The sequence below is a fragment of the Ctenopharyngodon idella genome, chromosome 18 (assembly GCF_019924925.1).
Source record: "Ctenopharyngodon idella isolate HZGC_01 chromosome 18, HZGC01, whole genome shotgun sequence".
NCBI classification, from domain to species: domain Eukaryota; kingdom Metazoa; phylum Chordata; class Actinopteri; order Cypriniformes; family Xenocyprididae; genus Ctenopharyngodon; species Ctenopharyngodon idella.
In genome coordinates this window covers 7876-25600 of record NC_067237.1, presented here as the reverse complement: position 1 = coordinate 25600, position 17725 = coordinate 7876, and the positions used below count along the sequence as shown (strand labels likewise).

Below are 17725 nucleotides of genomic sequence, written 5' to 3'. Positions count from 1 at the left end.
CTTGATATGCCACACCTGTGAGGTGGATGGATTATCTCGGCAAAGGAGAAGTGCTCACTAACACAGATTTAGACAGATTTGTGAACAATATTTGAGAGAAATAGGCCTTTTGTGTACATAGAAAAAGTCTTAGATCTTTGAGTTCAGCTCATGAAAAATGGGGGCAAAAACAAAAGTGTTGCGTTTATAATTTTGTTCAGTGTAATTATACTAAAAGACATTTTAATTGCAAAACAAACAAACAAAAAAACCCCACAACTATTAATCAGAAGACAGAATGCATGTAGTAGATTGTGTGTGACAGGTTTTTCAGCAAAGTTTTGACCATGTTGATATTTGAGGCTTTAGAGATTTGTGAATATGATACAGTAGGCTTTACAGGGTTGAAATCTCATGTCTCTGCCTGCAGGTCAGGGCTCATTACAGTCTGGTGTCCAGCTTGCCCTGTCCAGCGCTGGATGAGCTGTGTAATGAAGTGAACTGCGTCGATCAGCTTAGCTCATCTCCAGTGAAAGGAGTTTTACCTTCACCAGGCTGGTGCCTCCGTCAGTGGCAGAAAAACATCCCCCAAAACCACACCTCTACTCTTCAGCTCAGGTGAGTGATTACAGATTCTGTCCAAGTAAATGACCTATCGAGTGACTACAATCTCATATTGTGTTTACTCTTTAGATCTGATGGAGCTGTTTCACTATATTCAAGAGCAGATCTCTCTGTCAGATCGGACACTAACGGTATTAACCAGCCTCCATATGTGTCGCTACCTCCTCCAGTCAGGTAAAGCCCTGCTAACACACTTCAGAAATGCCCATAGAAAACATATTGTATGTCTGTGTAGTAATGTTTGTTGATACGGGAAGAAGGAGGCGGGAACTGGCAAACATTCAACATAACTTTAATATATAAAATAAACAAATACCCACACAAACATAATAAAACAAAACTTAAAGTCCAGGCCTGGTCCTCTCTCATCCTTCACTGTCATCGCTCCCCTTTTATGCTTCCGGAGCTCCTCCGTGAGAGATTCGAGACCGGTGCAATGCGCAGCTGACGCTCATTAACACCCGGTCACCGGCCTTGCGCCGTTCCCTCACGGCTCTCGCCCACCCTGCTCGTCACAGTCTGAAACGTATATCTTTTTATATCAGGTTACAAGCTGGTTGTCCTCAAGAAATCCCGGTGAATGTGATGGATTTGGATGGAGATGAGATTCGCTGTCGTTATGAGAAGACTGGCCTTGGTGAATTTATGCAGCTTAATGAAGTCAGTCACCTTTTCCTTTAAATATTCAGTTCAATTTAATTGTTACATGTGTTTTTTCCCCAGTTACATTCAATATTTAATTTTCAAGTTATTATATTGTGTTTTGACCCTGAAAGGAGAAGTGTACACTGTTGTATGAAGGTGGAGCGTATTTGGGTCAGTATTCAATACAGATCATGGTGGAGGATTTTCCTTCATCTGTAAAGAACCAGATTCACAACGAGGCAAAGCCTTTCTCCACTGTATCTGTGCATCTCTTAATAACAGGTTAGCAATTCATCTCATTCTTCACAATGAACTAATGAATAACAATACAACTTTGAAGCCTTCAAAATAAACACATTAACAATATAAGTACTGAAAAATCTCAGTGCTATGAGAAAAACTAGTGCATATATACAGTATACCAATCAAGTATTTTATAATAATAGTACAAAATAATAGAAATAAGGCATGAAGTAATTCATTTTTTACCATAACACAAATTGAAGTATAGATATTGAATATTGATACAAATGAAATATATTCAAATTTAAATCAAATTAAAATTTTATATTCTTTTCCTAGATTCCATTCTCTCTACCAACTTCATTAAACAGTATTGAAGAAGTTCCTATATATGCTGGACATTTGCATTAGAGCTTAAGCCTTAAGATCGAAAGGCTTTTACATATTAAATATATAGGTATAACATCAGATAATACAGTTAGATTTGAGTATGTACACAAGTAAGAAGATAGATAAGATAGGGCTGTACCATGCACATTTGTAGGCAGTTTTACTGTGTGTTACTATAGAATTATTGGTGTTGGTGTTGCAGTTGAAAGTGGATCAGGCTGCTCCGCTGTGCCAGAGTTCACAGGTGAAAGTCCAGCAGGGGGCACCGTGATCCACGTCCTACCCTTTGAAGAAGTCCATGTCAACATTACTGTTGACTCAAGGTAAACAGACAGGACAGTTACATTATATTTGAGTTTTGCACTGTTTCCTGCTCAATTTAAGGTACCGAAAATTAAATTTGTAATTAGAAAGAAATGACATTCTTATTTTAAAATTCTTACCCAAAAATGAAAATTCAGTAATTTACTTGACCTCCTGTTGTTCCAAACCTGTATGAATATCTTTCTTCTGCAGAACACAAAAACATCAAAAGACATTTTGAAGTAAAGTTGGGGTGCAACCTACACTGTAAAAAATAAATACGTAAAATAACAGAAAAAGTGCTGGCAGCTCATTACCAGACATTATCCAGTAATTTTACGGACATTTCCGTGCATAGGCACCGATTTATGTTTCTGCTGGTGGGCGCCCAGAGCATATATACACAGACCCGTGCTAAATATTCATATTCCCATGTGGTTTAGTGGTAGAACTTTTGCTATGTGAGCCAGACGTTCTGGGTTCTAATTATCAGTGGTTCTAATCCGCCCTTGTTTAGTTTTTGATTTTCTCAATAAAACCAAAGATGTTCATTAATGATTGTATATAAAGAGGCAAGAGCAGGGACACTTTCGTGTGCATTTTGTTAATGATTTCGCTGGAAAGAACAGATAGCTGCCGCAACAACATTACTGATAGATTGACTCGCTCGTCTGTGTAAAGACTGTGCACAAGCCACAAGACAACGTTCCGCCACTGATAACAGCGGCATGATTTAAAAAACAACACATTCCAGTGCCAGATCGCTTCTTATTTAACACAAATTTACATCAAATGGATGTTTCATTTGCATTATAAGGTATTCGTGCAGCAAAATGTTTAAAAAAAGGGGTGGGGACATGTGCCACCCGCTAATTAAGCCTATGTTACCAACCAAACAAAAGCACATTCGTTCCATGAGTGTTGTTGCGAGTCGCGCTCTCAGTGATATCTGATGATCAGTAGCAGCTCACTAAATAAAATAATTCAATAAATACCTATTTACAATAAGCACTTACAATAAGAAGACCATTCTGGAGAAAGAGCAAGGAGAGTTTGAGCGCGCATCCAGTTGAGAGCGACATTGAAGGAAATCCGCCTGCGAGCTGAAAGATTTGTGCTCGCGCATCACCTGGAATGCGCTCTCGACATTTTTCATTAAAATAAAGCAATAAAAACAGCCTCAAATAAACTATAAAAAGGTGAAGATAATCGTGTCTGAAAGCTGCAATCGATTTTTCATTGGTTAAATCAATGGAGAATATCTCGTATTTTTCCATGGGTGCTCGAGCACCCACGGGATCGGCGCCTATGTTTCTGTTAACCCTACAACACAACTTAATGAAGTAAGAATTCTAAATACAGGTAAAACACCTGTAAAAAATAAATACGGAAAATTCTGTTAAATTAATACAGTACATTGTGCCCTATTTTTGTGGATTTTTTTTAGAGTGTAGAGGTCTTCTTAAGTTCTAAGATCTGTCCCATGATCCGGGACAGATCTCTTTTTCAGTGGAGGACACTGTGTCAGGTAATGGCGTCTTCACTCAGAATCCCTTTAAACCTCTTCAGATCAGACCGATCAGTTCACTCCTTCCAGAATGAACACATTTGTGCATCAGTGGTTGTACATTAGACATTGTAGTGTGTAGTTATTTATTTTTGCAATTCTGTTTAGTGAAGCCAGAAATGCCATGCTTCTGTTTGGTTATATGCACTTATCATTAGTACTGTTATGAGACGAGGAGAGAATTGAATCATCCCAACCTCTCACATCATTCACACATTGTGACCCCAAATATGAAGATATTTTCAAGCGCCATAATAGTTCATGATTGATTATTTTGTCATTCTATCAGTTGAAATCTCTGGTCTTTTCTCAATGCAGTGTGTCTGAAATAGCTGTGATTGGCCCACCGGGCCTCTTCATATCACCAATGGAAACAGGCATGAATTTGCAGAGCTCCATCACACTGTCCTGGGTCAGAGGTCCTAATCAGTTTGCCCATCTGCTGTCCATTTGTTTTGCTGCAAATACTCAGAGGTAGAAAGGAGCTCATGGAGTCAACCTGAATACTTCATAAAACAAATTCAAGGTTGACAGTTATAACTCTCTTCTGTTTGTTTCACAGCCTGCAGTCTCACATCAGGTGTATGTGGCTGAAACAAAGTAAGGCTGTTTTACTCCTTTTCCATGATTTCCTCTTTGTATTTGAAAAAAAAAAAAAAAAAACTAGCGATGGGAGGTCATATACCTATAATCTTTATTGAATCTAGTATCACTTTCTTTCAGCGCGAACAGACCCTTTGCCGCCAGGAACAGGTAATAATTCCATGGTTTGAGTGGCAGCACTATATTCCACAGTCATTTTCAGCCTGTACAGCTTAATGTGCAAGTCAAGTCACCTTTATTTATATAGCGCTTTATACAATACAGACTCTAGTTGTTTTGTAGATACTGTACACCTAAGGTGTTAATGTATTCCTTATCTAGTACGTAACACTGATAGACATCCATAATGAAACTGGCAACAAACTACACCTTCATTAAAGAGCACATGGACACTAAACTGTCACACAGCAGCACAGAGCAGAAAACATTAGAACCAAAACATATGCCAATTCACTGTCCTGCTTAACCAATAGTGCTATATTAATGCTATCAGTTTATCAGCACGGCTGTGATTCGGCCGTAGCTAATCACAGCCGTGCTGATTTAGGGCCATATCGCATGGCTACGAGTGTGATTTTGCGTTTATACAACAGTTCAACTGCACAAGTGTGTAAATAAATAAAAAACAACAACTTTTTTAAAAACATCTTTAAAAACTCTCTTTTGTGAGGAACTACTTCCTTCCGCCACAGATTCAAATCTCAAATTGACAGTTTAAAGGCCCGTTAACACCAAGAATGATAACTATAAAGATAACTATAACAATAACTATATTTGTGTCACAGTGGTTGCAGGAAGGCAGACACAGACGAAGATAATAAATCCTAAATGACAGGTTTAATGATAATTCCAACAGGCAAACGATCAGGTGCAACACACACTAACAAGACGGTGAACGGACAAGGAGTGACTGAACAGGAAAGACTTATATATGTAACACACACAAGATAATGAGCAACACAGCTGATACAAATGAACTAATGATGACGGTAACTCAGGAGACAGATGAGTGGCGAGAATACAAACAAAGGCAGGCATGATACTTGATATGTGAAAGCAAACTGAAAGTCCATACAAACAGAAACTGAACAGAACAGACTGTGACAATTTGTGACCACAACAACGAACGATAACAGTCTGTTTATTCTAAGCCATAGACGGTAAACAAATATGGACGACACACCTTCACTCTCTTCCACTGTAGCAAGTGAAGCCGCCAGTGTGTGGCGCTGACATCTTGAGTCTCGAGTCTGCGCAAAGTGAACTTGAAACCAGAGTCTGCGCAGTAGTGAGCACGAAGGGGAGCCGCGATATCAAGGTCCTGCCCAAACTCAGAACAACTTATGTCGGTGTGAAATAAACAGTTATGGAAATGTAGAAATTAAAGTTAAAGCTCCAGTCACCTCGCAAAGATCCAGAAAAAAGTCAGTTGGCGCCTCAATGACTACTTCACTCAGAGAAGCTGTCAACCTCAGCTGTCAATCATGACGTCACACCCCTGTTTTTATAACATCAAATAACTGACTAACACCAAACTTATTTAAAGAACGAACACTTGAACTAACTCCAGTGTGATAAAAACTGCCTAATATGACAGAAATTGTCTTTGGAAAAAAAGATTTTGAAGTGTAATTTAAATGTTTAGTTTGTCTCACGTCCCACTGGAATACACGGAGAGGGCAGGGTTTATGACCTATACTGCTTCCAGCCACCCGGGGGCGATCGAGACGCTTTGGCTTCACTTTTCAGGACTCGTGTGGCACACTTGATTCTAACAAAGAGTATAGAACCCAAGAGGCGAAACTCTGATGCTTTTTGGGTAACAGCCACGAGGTGGCGCTTCGGTAGCGCGGCAGCCAGTTTGGGGTGAAAATGCCAACTGGACAATAGAATCCATCACATCTTATGCACCCCAAATCGGCGAATCTCACAGCCAAATCAGAAACGCAATAGAAAATTTCTCAAATTCAGTAAATTTTATGACACCTACAGTAAATGTTCTATTGTCTTGACCTATATAAGTTTTATGTGATCAGTTGTGGAATCCAACCATTACACATCTGAGGTAACGTAGTTAGCCTACTTTATTGAGTATTTCCATTTTATGCAACTTTACATATTTACTATTAATAGTAAATTAATAAATTAATAATTAATAAAGTTAAGATCATCATGTTTGTAGCGTGATCCAGGGGATTCAAACGTCGGCGCCGGTGTTGCAATGGAACGTTCTATTAAGTTTCGCTTCTTGTCAGTGTATATTCTTTGACTCTAAGCTCCTGCGGTGCATTCCAAATGGGATATATATCCCTCTGAAGGGTACTTCGGAGTGAAAACAGTCATGGCCGCCATATTGAAGGGTCATTCCAAACCGAAGTGCTCAAAACTGGCCACTTCAAAGGGCCCTTCAGAATGAAGGATTTCGAAGGGTACAACTGATGGACACTTCGGGCCCCATGATCCTTTGCACAGGGAAGTTTGATGTCACAGAATAGGTACAGGAGGCTCGGAGTTCGATTTTACCTATAAATGTATGTATAGTATTTTTCTATACTACTGTAATATTTATACGAGTTAGATTTGGTACATTATTATGATCAAAATGACATTGTACTTCAATAAAAAATACTTTACAGCTACCTTTAACAGTCCATTCAAATGATTCAAATACATAGACACAATATACATTCTTTTTAACATAAAAGACTGCCAGTAGCTTGAATACGTATTAATACAAAGAGTAAACCGGGGAAAAAGACAAAGGCGCCTCCTTGATTGTCTCATTAAGATGACGCAGAAGTGCGTTCCAAAATAAGTTTTTTTTGACCCCTACACCCTTCATCCCTTCGAAGCTCTCACTCCGGAGTGTAAACCTTTTGAAGGGATTAGGGCATAGGGATGAGCCCTTCCGAATGGAACGCAGGGATGGTCTTTTTCACTGCAGCTTCAAAGGAAGCAAGACAATGTTGTCGAAACTAGCACTGGATACCTGAGGTAATTTTATGTTACACTGTTTGCTTGCCTGGCATAATGATCTCATTGTTAATACTTCTCACCATTTATTCAGAGGGTAAGACCGATTGTTTTCAATATATCCATTTTCTTATACTTGAAAAGGGGGTTTGACTTGTCAAACAGTGGTGGCTTTTTCTGGACCTCGGCAATTAACTTCTCGAGAGAGAGATCGACTTATAGTGAGTGTATTACCTGCATCTGATATTCTTCAGGTCAATCTTATATTCATAATCACAAAATCAATTTAAATGTCTGCTGAGGAAAGCAATATCTTTGTTTTTGTCCTTTTAACAGTTAAGAGGATTTCTCATGACAGCGCTAGTCAATGCATTTGTCAGTTGCATCTTGTAAGATGCGGTTTAAAGTAAAAACAACGTCCTTTTCAATATAAAAGTCTTGGCGACTGACTCACTCATACAGTCTTTGCCGACATATAATGGCGTATTAATGTAACTTTCACTGAAATCGAAATCACAATCACTAACGGACCCTTTCTCAATACCAAATACAGCATGTTATTTATATAAAATATTATTTATTGAACAGTAATAGTATAATAAGTTTGTACAATAGGAAATAAACACAAGCAAACAATTCAGTCAAACATATAAAAGCAGCGCTCTAGTTAGTGCAGGATTTAAGTTCAATGTAAATATAAAGTTAGGAAACTAAAAATAGCCCTTAAGCCAAATTGCTTATCTCTGCAAAAAGTAATAGATTAAGATTGCCCGTTTGATACACCCAAAACAAATTATATCTCATGTTTATATCTGTCAGCGGCCTGGAGCTCACATCTCCCAAAATGTCTAAACAAATTTTCAAATAGGCTTTATGTTTATATATAAGTTGCATATTTGAGGTCTAAATAACTACATTCTTGCCTAAAAAACTCTTAAAACTACAATCCATTACACAACAACAGTAGTATCTGTAAAAATATGGTGGACTTGCTTGTCTGCCATGACACTCACTGAAAGCGAGTGATACAGATGGTGAAACGGTTCCCATAGTGATACTGGTAGAATATCACATGGCTGAAAAGACCTCTCAGCCAATCAGATTTGAGAACCAGAAAGATCTGCTGTATAAATCAAAATACATTGCAGATGTGCAAATATATTTTTGATTTGTGATTCTGATTTTAAAAAAGTGACCTGCAGCAAATTATGTCCATTGTTTCCATAGTGGATTGATGATCTTTCTTAAATCTTCTGATTCTGATTTTTGTTTCCTTTTGCATTTTTCATTGATACTTGTGCACGGCTTTCTTTCTGTTGTATAAAAATTAAGTATTTTATTTGAAGAGAACAAGACTAAAAACTGACCTTATTGAAATCTATGACACCAAAAACTGTAAACTTACCTCTGCTCTAGCAAATCTACCTGTCTCATAAGCATTCTTTCAAAAACTGCATAACTAGTAAAAGCACAAGCCTGTCTTCAAAAGCGTCCACTCACTTGTCATAAGCCTGTCTCACCCTCATTTTGTTGCAAATGTAAGAACATTTCTCATGTCTGTTTGTCAGAGTTGAAATGTAATGAGCGAGAGCTTCAGATGTCTCTAGTGCTTCCCACTTCCTTCCTGGAGAATCTTCATTTCTCTAACCTCCAGCTAAATGATCCAGCCTGCCCTGTGTTTTACAACACAACCCATGTGACCACCACCTTCTCTCTGACAGGATGTGGAACCAAGAGAATGGTATGAAACGTTCTCACTTGGTAGATAGATGTAGTTATTAGTGTCTTTGTATTTCTAGCAATAACACCAGGTTATCCTGTATATTTTTTTCTTTGTACATTTATCTGTGTAATTACACCGAGCTGTTAGACGAACACGTTAGAGTTCTAAACCAGTATAACCCTTTTTTTTTGTTGTTTTTTTGTGGTTAACCCAAAAATGAAAAATCTGCCCTCATTTGCGCACTCCCATGTTGTTCCAAACATTTATTGTAGCAACTCATAATGTAATAAGTATTAAATGAATGTAATAAAATGTTCATTTAATGTTATGTTCTTCACATAACAATAGGTTATTCTAGGAGAACATTATTACATAATGTACAGACTGTAGCAACTTACAAAAGCATGTTGTGTATAAGCGAAAGATGTTTACAGTGTACCATTTTTCACAATCACTAGGACCAATTATAGGTCACTTTTTCAAAACTCTTCACAGAGTAAGCATAGCATCAGTCTATGTGGGATAAACTGTGGATCATTTATCACTGCTTTGGCACAAAATGCATTCAATGATGACATCTTTAAAATTACATGAATTATTTTCTCATTCAGGCACAATCACCACCAAAGTTTCCCTCCAGACCAGTCTGCACATTTACATAATATTTTCAAAACTGTTAAACTTAAGTTCAAACCCCAACATAATACTGTAGAAATGTAGCAAACTGCTGTCTTTGTAATACAATATTGAAATATTATCCAATTCTAAAAAATGAAATACTACCAAAACAATTGAATGTAAGCTGATCGCTTACACAGGTGTCAGTCTTTCAGTTTCATCACCACATATACAAATGGGGAAACTTAGGAATAATTTATTTACTATAATATAAAACAAATTTGTCCGCACACTGAAAAACACACAATTAGACCAAAGCAAGTGTCTATCACATATTACTTTAACAAATACAAAGTGAAAAAAGCGCAAAAAACAGACCAAAGAGCAGATGTTTCAGCTCATGCTTTCTTCAGTGCTCATGGAACAAACAGCAACAACACTCTTCTGTAGACACAATTACAATTTTTTACCAGCTAAGCTTAATCAAAAGGTGGTTACAAAAAAAATTAAATAAAAAATAAATAAATAACAAGGGGAAAAATGGGGGAAAAAATGAACAAATAAAATAAATGACAATAAAATAAATAACAAGGAGAAAAAATTGAAAAAAAAAAAAAAATAGAACACCTGAATGAATAAAATAAAGGGGAAAAAAAAGATAAGTAAAAAAAAAAAAAAAAGAATTACAAAAAACATGCAAGATGCAAGATCCATCTTTTCATTCAATCCAGTAAGGGTTAATAGTTTCAGCTCTAAAATCCAAAAAGCCTATCTTTATAATAGTTTTTTGTCACAGTTACCTCCTCTCATGTGGCAGAACCCTCTCAATGCCCAGGAACATGAAGTCAGAAAGAGAATGTTTTACGTACTCAAAATGGTGAAAAACTGGAGAAGTGAAATCTTGTCTCCTAATGACACTTATATGTTCTATAATTCTAGTGCGCAATGCACGTTTCGTTTTTCCAACGTACAGTAGGGAACGGAGACACATAATTATGTATATCACATGTGTAGTTTTGCATGTAATGAATTGTTTCATTCTACAGTTTTTGCCAAAAATTGAGTGTGTAAAAGATTTACATTTTATAAAATGAAAGCAAGCAGTACAATCTCTACATGGAAAATTTCCCTGGGCATCTGAGAGGGTCCCAGGAGTGGGGATATAGGTATCTGCATGCACCAGTTTGTCCCTTAGATTTGGGTTCCTGAGTAGACACAGAGAGTTGGATCAGTGAAAAAATCTGACAATTCACAATCACTTTGTATAATATGCTAGTGATTATTTACTACCTACTACCTATATTACTACCTACTACCTTTCTGGACTCAAAGGACTAAATGTAGATTTAAAAACACACTTCTTCTTTGTAGGGATCAAATTGGTGTTATCTGACAAAGAACAAACTTTATCTAATGCAGTGTCTAACCACTTTGTTGAATATCCCCGTGATTTAAAATCACTGTATAAAGTCTGGGCTTTAACTTCAAAATCATCCTTATTGGAGCAGATGCGAAAGAGTCTCATGAACTTGACTATACAGTAGACCACGTTTCGAAGACATAGGGTGAGCACTCTTAGCATGTAAAAGGCTATTTTAAGCTGTTTCTTTTCTATACAACGTAGAGACTAGTTGGCCATTAACAACACAAATGGTAGTATCCAAGAAGTTAATATCTGTTGTCCCCACATGATAACTTAATGGATGGTCTAAAGCACTTCATATACAAGGCAAACATTTCAAAGTCACTGGCAGAACCTTTATAAATCACAAAACAATCATCGATATATCTTTTGAACAAAACCAAATTTTCAATAAAAGTATTATTATTCCAGATGTATTGGTCTTCTAGATAACCAAGGTAAAGGTTTGCATAGTCAGGGGCCATAGTGGCACCCATGGCTGTGCCCTCGATTTGTAAATAGAAAATATTCTCAAAGAGAAAGTAATTCTTTGTCAAAAACAAGTTCAGCCATATCAACAATGAACTTTGTTGGCAGACCATCATCATCACTACGTAGATCAAGAAAATGTTTCAATTCCAGAAGACCCTCAGTATGGGGTTAGTAATAATATTAGTATATAAAGAGGTCACATCCATTGTGGCAAGTGTAATGTCTTTATTCAGATTTTTTTTTTTTATAGCTGACAGACATTGAAGGAAGTCACAAGTATCCCTAAGGTAACTGGGAAGAGATGTTACTAAAGGCCTCAAAACAAAGTCCACAAAATTAGAAATTGGCTCTGTCAGACTACTGATGCCTGCCACTATAGGTCGTCCAGGAGGGTTGGTTAAATCTTTATGGATTTTGGGTAAAATATAGAATATAGGCTTAGTCGGAGAATAACTGAAAAGATATTGTAATTCTTTTTCAGAGATCGAACCACCAAGGTGTGCTGTCTTAAGAAAATGTTCAGTTTCACTTTGGAATTGTCTTGTGGGGTCTGATGTCAAGGCTTTATAGTATCTGGTATTTTGTAGCTGTCGGAGAACCTCAGAATTGTAGAGAGCTGTAGGCAAAATTACTAAGCCACCCCCTTTATCAGCAGGTTTAACTACTGTGTCTTTGTCTCTACACAATTTATCGAAAGCATCTTTTTCAGACATTGACAAACTGAACTTATTCTTTACAGGAGAATCACAAAATAGCTTATCAACATCTCTTTCCACTAGTCTACAAACCGAAGTGTTTGTAACCTGAGGGCAAAAGGTGCTCTTAGTCTTGAATTTCAAACGACCACTATGGGTACACATTTTCGTGATCTATTCTTGTATGTCTATAGAAACATTTCAGGATCGAACAAACTGGTAATGACGTGCAGTTTTTTGATGATTGTCTGTGTCGCTCAAATGATCCGTTAAAAAATCCACATCACTGTCCCCACTGGAGGCTGAGGGATGAGAGATTTCTTCTTGAAAATAGACCTTGCGTGATGGCTTTGGTAGAAATACCAACTCGATTAAGCCAGGGATATACTTTGTTTTTTTGGTAGTTGATGATGTCCCTTTGAAACTTTCTTATCTTCTTCTGTTGTAGATCTTTCATAAATTCTAAGTTTCACTGTAAGAGGAGACAATTGAGGCTCTGGTTTTAGCAATCTCCTCTTTTATCTTCTTTAATTCCTTCTGTGTATATTTAACAACTAAGAGAATGAGATTTAGAGAGGCCTTATTCATAATTTTACAAAATCTTTTACAAAACTCTGGATATTCTCCCCCAATCGTTGGAGACTTCTGAATTCTCAGACCCCCGGGAATCCTGCTAACCTTCCAGTATTCACTGATAGTGGTGGCTTTTTTTTTTATTATTATTTATTTATTTATTTATTTTTAACTATAATGTAAACATGGACCATGTAACTGTTAGATTAAATAATTTGGAGATCAAGTATTTCCTTGACTAAACTGCAGTGAATTATGAACAGTAGAGAGAGTAATTCTTGTTTTGTAAAGAAATATAACAAAAGAAAATTATGTATAATTTGTGTTTTTGATCATTGTTTTATGAGTGACAAATTGTGCGTGTTGGGTGAAAATGAGTTGATTTGACACATGAATGAAGTGTTTTGGTAGTTTTAGTGCATTGTGAATGTGAAATTAACTTCTGTGCCAAGATGAATGTTTCTTAGGAGAACTGTGTAGTTTTGAAGAAGTCACCTGTTTCATGATTTTAAGTATTATCCTAGCAATTGTAAAAAACTAACAGTTTTCTCTCCGCATATATTTTTTTTTACACAAAATGGGAAGTTTTTTTTACTTTATTACATTAAAATAAATATAGGCTTATTTTCTGAAAAAGTGTGCGAAATTTTGTAATTATGACCTCCTTTATTTTGAGTCACATTGACGCAGAAAAACGTTTTCTTTCTAATTGTGTAATTATATTTTGAGAGAAATGTATTACATCATGAACATTTTATTACATAATTACCTTAATAATGTAATACTTATTACATTATATCACAAAAGTAGTCCATATGTGTACAAACAGTGTGTACAAAAAATATGTTTATATATTTCTTGGAGTACAACAGAGAAATTAAACTCTTTTAAAAAGGAATGTCTCTACAAAGAGGATGAGAGTTAAAGAAAGTATTGGAACAACATGAGGTGTGAGTGGTGCTTCTTTTAAACGTTTAATTTTAATTTCCTTTTATTTCATTGGTATCTCACCTTTAATATTTTCCAGCATTTAGGTTCAGAATTGCTGTACACCAACACTTTACGCAGCATCAATCCCAACTCCACTATAAGCCGTGTTGCCACTCTCATTCTCCCACTCGCCTGCCGGATTCCTGGCCAACAAGCCAAAGGTCCAATATTTAAAATCTCCATACCTGAAGAAGTGGAGACGTTTGGTGCAGTGTCCTTCTGGATTGAGTTCCATCTTCCCGGAGAGGGCCCTCTGGCTGCCGAGACGCGTGTGCCGCGCATGCGCAGTTCGCAGCCGGTGCGTGCAGCTCGAGAGATACGTGCTACGGGCAGGATGGAGATGCTGGACCTGCATGTGTTTTCCAACTGCTCACTGGACCGTGCTGAGCTCATGGTGGGCCGCTGTGTTGAGTCAGAGACACAAGACTTTGTAAACACACGGCCTTTGCTGAGCCACGGGTTAGTATCAACATTAGCCCTGTCAAAAACGTAGGACCCTATTTTAACGATCTAAGCACATGGTCTAAAGCGCACAGGGCAAGTGCACTTAGGGTCTGTCTGAATCCACTTTTGCTAGTTTAATGACGAGAAAAATGGTCGGTGCGCCTGGCGCATGGTCTAAAAGGTTTGTCCCTATTCTCTTAATGAGTCATGGGTGTGTTTTGGGGGTAACATGCAAAAAACCAATCAGAGTCTCATCTCCCATTCCCTTTAAAAGTCAGTTGCGCTCTTGCCATGGTATATTCGCTATTTACATGGTGAAATTTGCAAGTGGAAAAACTGAACGCTTCTCTAGAAAGGAAACAGATCTGCTCGTGTGTGAGGTTAAAGCAGACCATCTACAGGAAAAGCCGGATTCCACCAAAGCATTTTTATCTTTATGCACACAATAATAATCTTTTAAATTGTAATCCTTTTATTTTTTAATATTTGGCATGTTTGGGTGCTGCTGCGCGTCCCTGTGTGTGTTGTGCACCCGCCTATAGGCACATAATACTAACGCACTCTTTAAATGACAAAACAAATATTGCGCCATTGACTTTAGACCAGGTTTCAGTTGGTCAGTGGTGCAGTCTATTTCAGTTGCCTCAAAATAGTAACGTGCCAACATTGCACCTGAACACACCTCGTTTTCAGACCAGCACACCCATGGGCGAACAGATGGGCGTGAGTGCATTTGTTATTTAAACAACGTGGCGCAGTACGTGAAAATGATAACTGCGTCGGGCTGAAAGTAGCAAAAAACACTTGTGGCGCGCATTGCGCCGAGTGTATGATAGGGCTCTGAGTCTGTTACTCAAATTACTTCTACTGCTAATAGTTATTAGTGTTAGTTATTTTAACAAGTTCCCAGAAGGAGTGACCCAAAAATATCATAAAGACTTAATTTGGGCCTGTATGCAACCACCCAGAACACCCTAACTCTTTAGCAGCACACTAAAAAACACTCAAACCTTTTACAACTGCATAGCAACACCCTAGCAATCTGGCAGCACCTGGACCAGCAGAACTCACTCATTTTCTTCCACTGATGTGTTTCCTGTGTGCTATGTGTGCTATAGACATGAATATCAAACATATTGTGACTTGTTGAGAAGAGATAGATGTGCAGTTTTGATGATATTCCCCTGAATCTCATTTACATTGACTTATACTGATGGCTTCAGTCTCAGTCTTAATCTCTATGCACCACAATATCATAAACACATGATTGTATCATAGAGACTTTTGTACTATTAAAGTGTAATTGTAGAAAGCTAAATTATAGTTTATATTCTAGAAATAAATATTTTGAGCACCTTAGGGTTAGTTTTTTGTGATATAACAGGTGGAATCTCAAATAAAGATAATTCAGATTTAATAGCCTCTCCCTTAAATATCTCTCCTCTTGTTTCATGTACTTCAAGTTTTTTGACTACACCTTCCTCTTTTCTATCATAAATCTGTTCACCTGTCTCTCTGTATTTCAGCTGTTCAGCTGGAAATGGAACCTTGGAGATCTTGACATCAACTTCTACTGTTCGGATTTACCGCTTATATCTCGGTTCTCTGGGTGTAATGGGAGACACTGTATGTTTCATTATCTGTGTTCTCAATATGTACAGTACATTTTATTTACGGGTGGGTCCTTCTTGCATGTCTATTGTTAAACTCTGTTCATTTGTCTGTCTAGATGTATGTTGAGTGTCTAGTGCAGCTTTGTGTTACCACCAAACAATCCCAGAGATGTCCTGATCCATGTACGGAAACATCAGACAAGACTATAGTAAACAGCATTCTGACCCACAACTACACTGTCCGCTCAGGGCCTGTTCCCCTCATAAAAGCCACAGAAACCAGCACTACAACTGCTAAACCAACCCCAACTGTGAAACCAGTTGCTCAGCCCTCCACTAACCAGGTCACAACAGCCTCTGCCTCTCACGGTAAGTGTTTTACTGGTTAATATTAGTATAGTGCGCATGCCTGTGTACAGAGTCTGACACAGCACATATCAAAGTATGTTTGCTCTTCTCTATTTCAGCTCTAGATAGAGGTGCATTCTGGGTAGTTGCTGTGTCAATGGCTGTGCTGCTTCTTCAGCTCATGGAAAACTTTGTAGAGCGGTTCATTGCTGACTAATCAAATTCATCGTATTTTAACTTCTTTCTTAACAACCATTACGATGTTTCTTTATATACCCTTTAATCATGGAAAAAGCACATCTGGGCTGTGTTCCACTCCAGTTGTTTTTGCCCTTCACTCGCTAACTTCCCTCCATCTCGTGGACTCTGATGTACGTAATTTACTTTGGAGTTGATTTATTATTTAAACCCCTTTTTTACTTATGAATTTGTTTTATTCATCATTCTATATGTATATACGTTGTTGGAGAAAATATATAAAATCATTTAGGTATATGAGCTGTTTGAGTAATTTTATTTTTCTCCAACACACACACAAAAAAATCAATAGTATAAACTTTGACTGTGAACATAAGGTAGCTACAAGTATTATACAATTAAATCTCAACATAATATATTATAAACTATTATGCAATTAATTTTCCAAATAATTAATATACACTACAGTTAAGCGCGATCTGCTGTGACATCACAGTCGAGTTGCATTGTGGGAAATAGAGCTGCTTGGAGTGTACATCTGAGTAGACTTGCTCCCTCGCTCAAAATCGAGGGGACGAGGGCCTATCCACATAAACTTCCCTCGCCCACTTAACAAAGTGGAACTCATTCAAAATGGTGGCAGAGATTCCCCCGAGGGGAAGTGCTTAGGGAAGTTCGTGAGTGTATGTCTAAAAGCAAAGTGGAACACACCCCTGGTAGGAAAACGTACTTTATACTTTTACTGTCATTCACAACTTTTGGGAAAACATCAAGAAACACAACACCTCTTCCAATCTTTTAATTTTGACCACCTGTAATAACATCATGTAATTTCATAAAATGATACATTTTATTAACAAGAATAAAGAAATCAGATGTTCAGTAAAGAATGACATTTCTGGCATTTATTCACCCTCATGTTTTTCCAAACCCATATGAAGGAATAAAGATGGAGATGTTTATCAGAATGTTCACACTGGACCAAAATAGACCAAAACAAAAAAATCACCATAAAAATACCATAAAAGTAGTCCATATGACTTGTTTGCTATAGAATTTGTGTGAAGAACAGACCTAAATTTAGGCCACAATGCACTTCCAATAATGAGAATCAGATTCAATACATTTTTAAAGCAGTGTTAATGTATGTATATTTGTACCTGAGAAATCAATATTTGTGTTACAAATTTTTACACATGCAACATTAGAATTCATGACAAAATATGTGCATCTCAGCTAGTTCGTATCAGGGTATCTCAAAAGCTGCATGTGCTTCAGCCTGTCTGAGATCTGTGTCTGGAT

General features: G+C 37.3%; 1 protein-coding gene across 1 annotated transcript in view; it reads left to right on the top strand.

The window, feature by feature from the left end:
• LOC127500137 (uncharacterized) overlaps positions 1–17313 on the top strand; it is a 28933-nt gene extending 11620 nt beyond the window's left edge. Inside the window, exons 3-15 of the mRNA XM_051871079.1 lie at positions 410–597; positions 673–777; positions 1149–1263; positions 1380–1530; positions 2084–2204; positions 4070–4225; positions 4314–4351; positions 4475–4504; positions 8896–9068; positions 13858–14279; positions 15791–15890; positions 15994–16246; positions 16345–17313. Of these exons, the coding sequence (XP_051727039.1) occupies positions 410–597; positions 673–777; positions 1149–1263; positions 1380–1530; positions 2084–2204; positions 4070–4225; positions 4314–4351; positions 4475–4504; positions 8896–9068; positions 13858–14279; positions 15791–15890; positions 15994–16246; positions 16345–16442 (1950 nt within the window). The 3' untranslated portion in view covers positions 16443–17313. The remainder of the gene's footprint in view (positions 1–409; positions 598–672; positions 778–1148; positions 1264–1379; positions 1531–2083; positions 2205–4069; positions 4226–4313; positions 4352–4474; positions 4505–8895; positions 9069–13857; positions 14280–15790; positions 15891–15993; positions 16247–16344) is intronic.
• Positions 17314–17725: the final 412 nt, after the last annotated feature.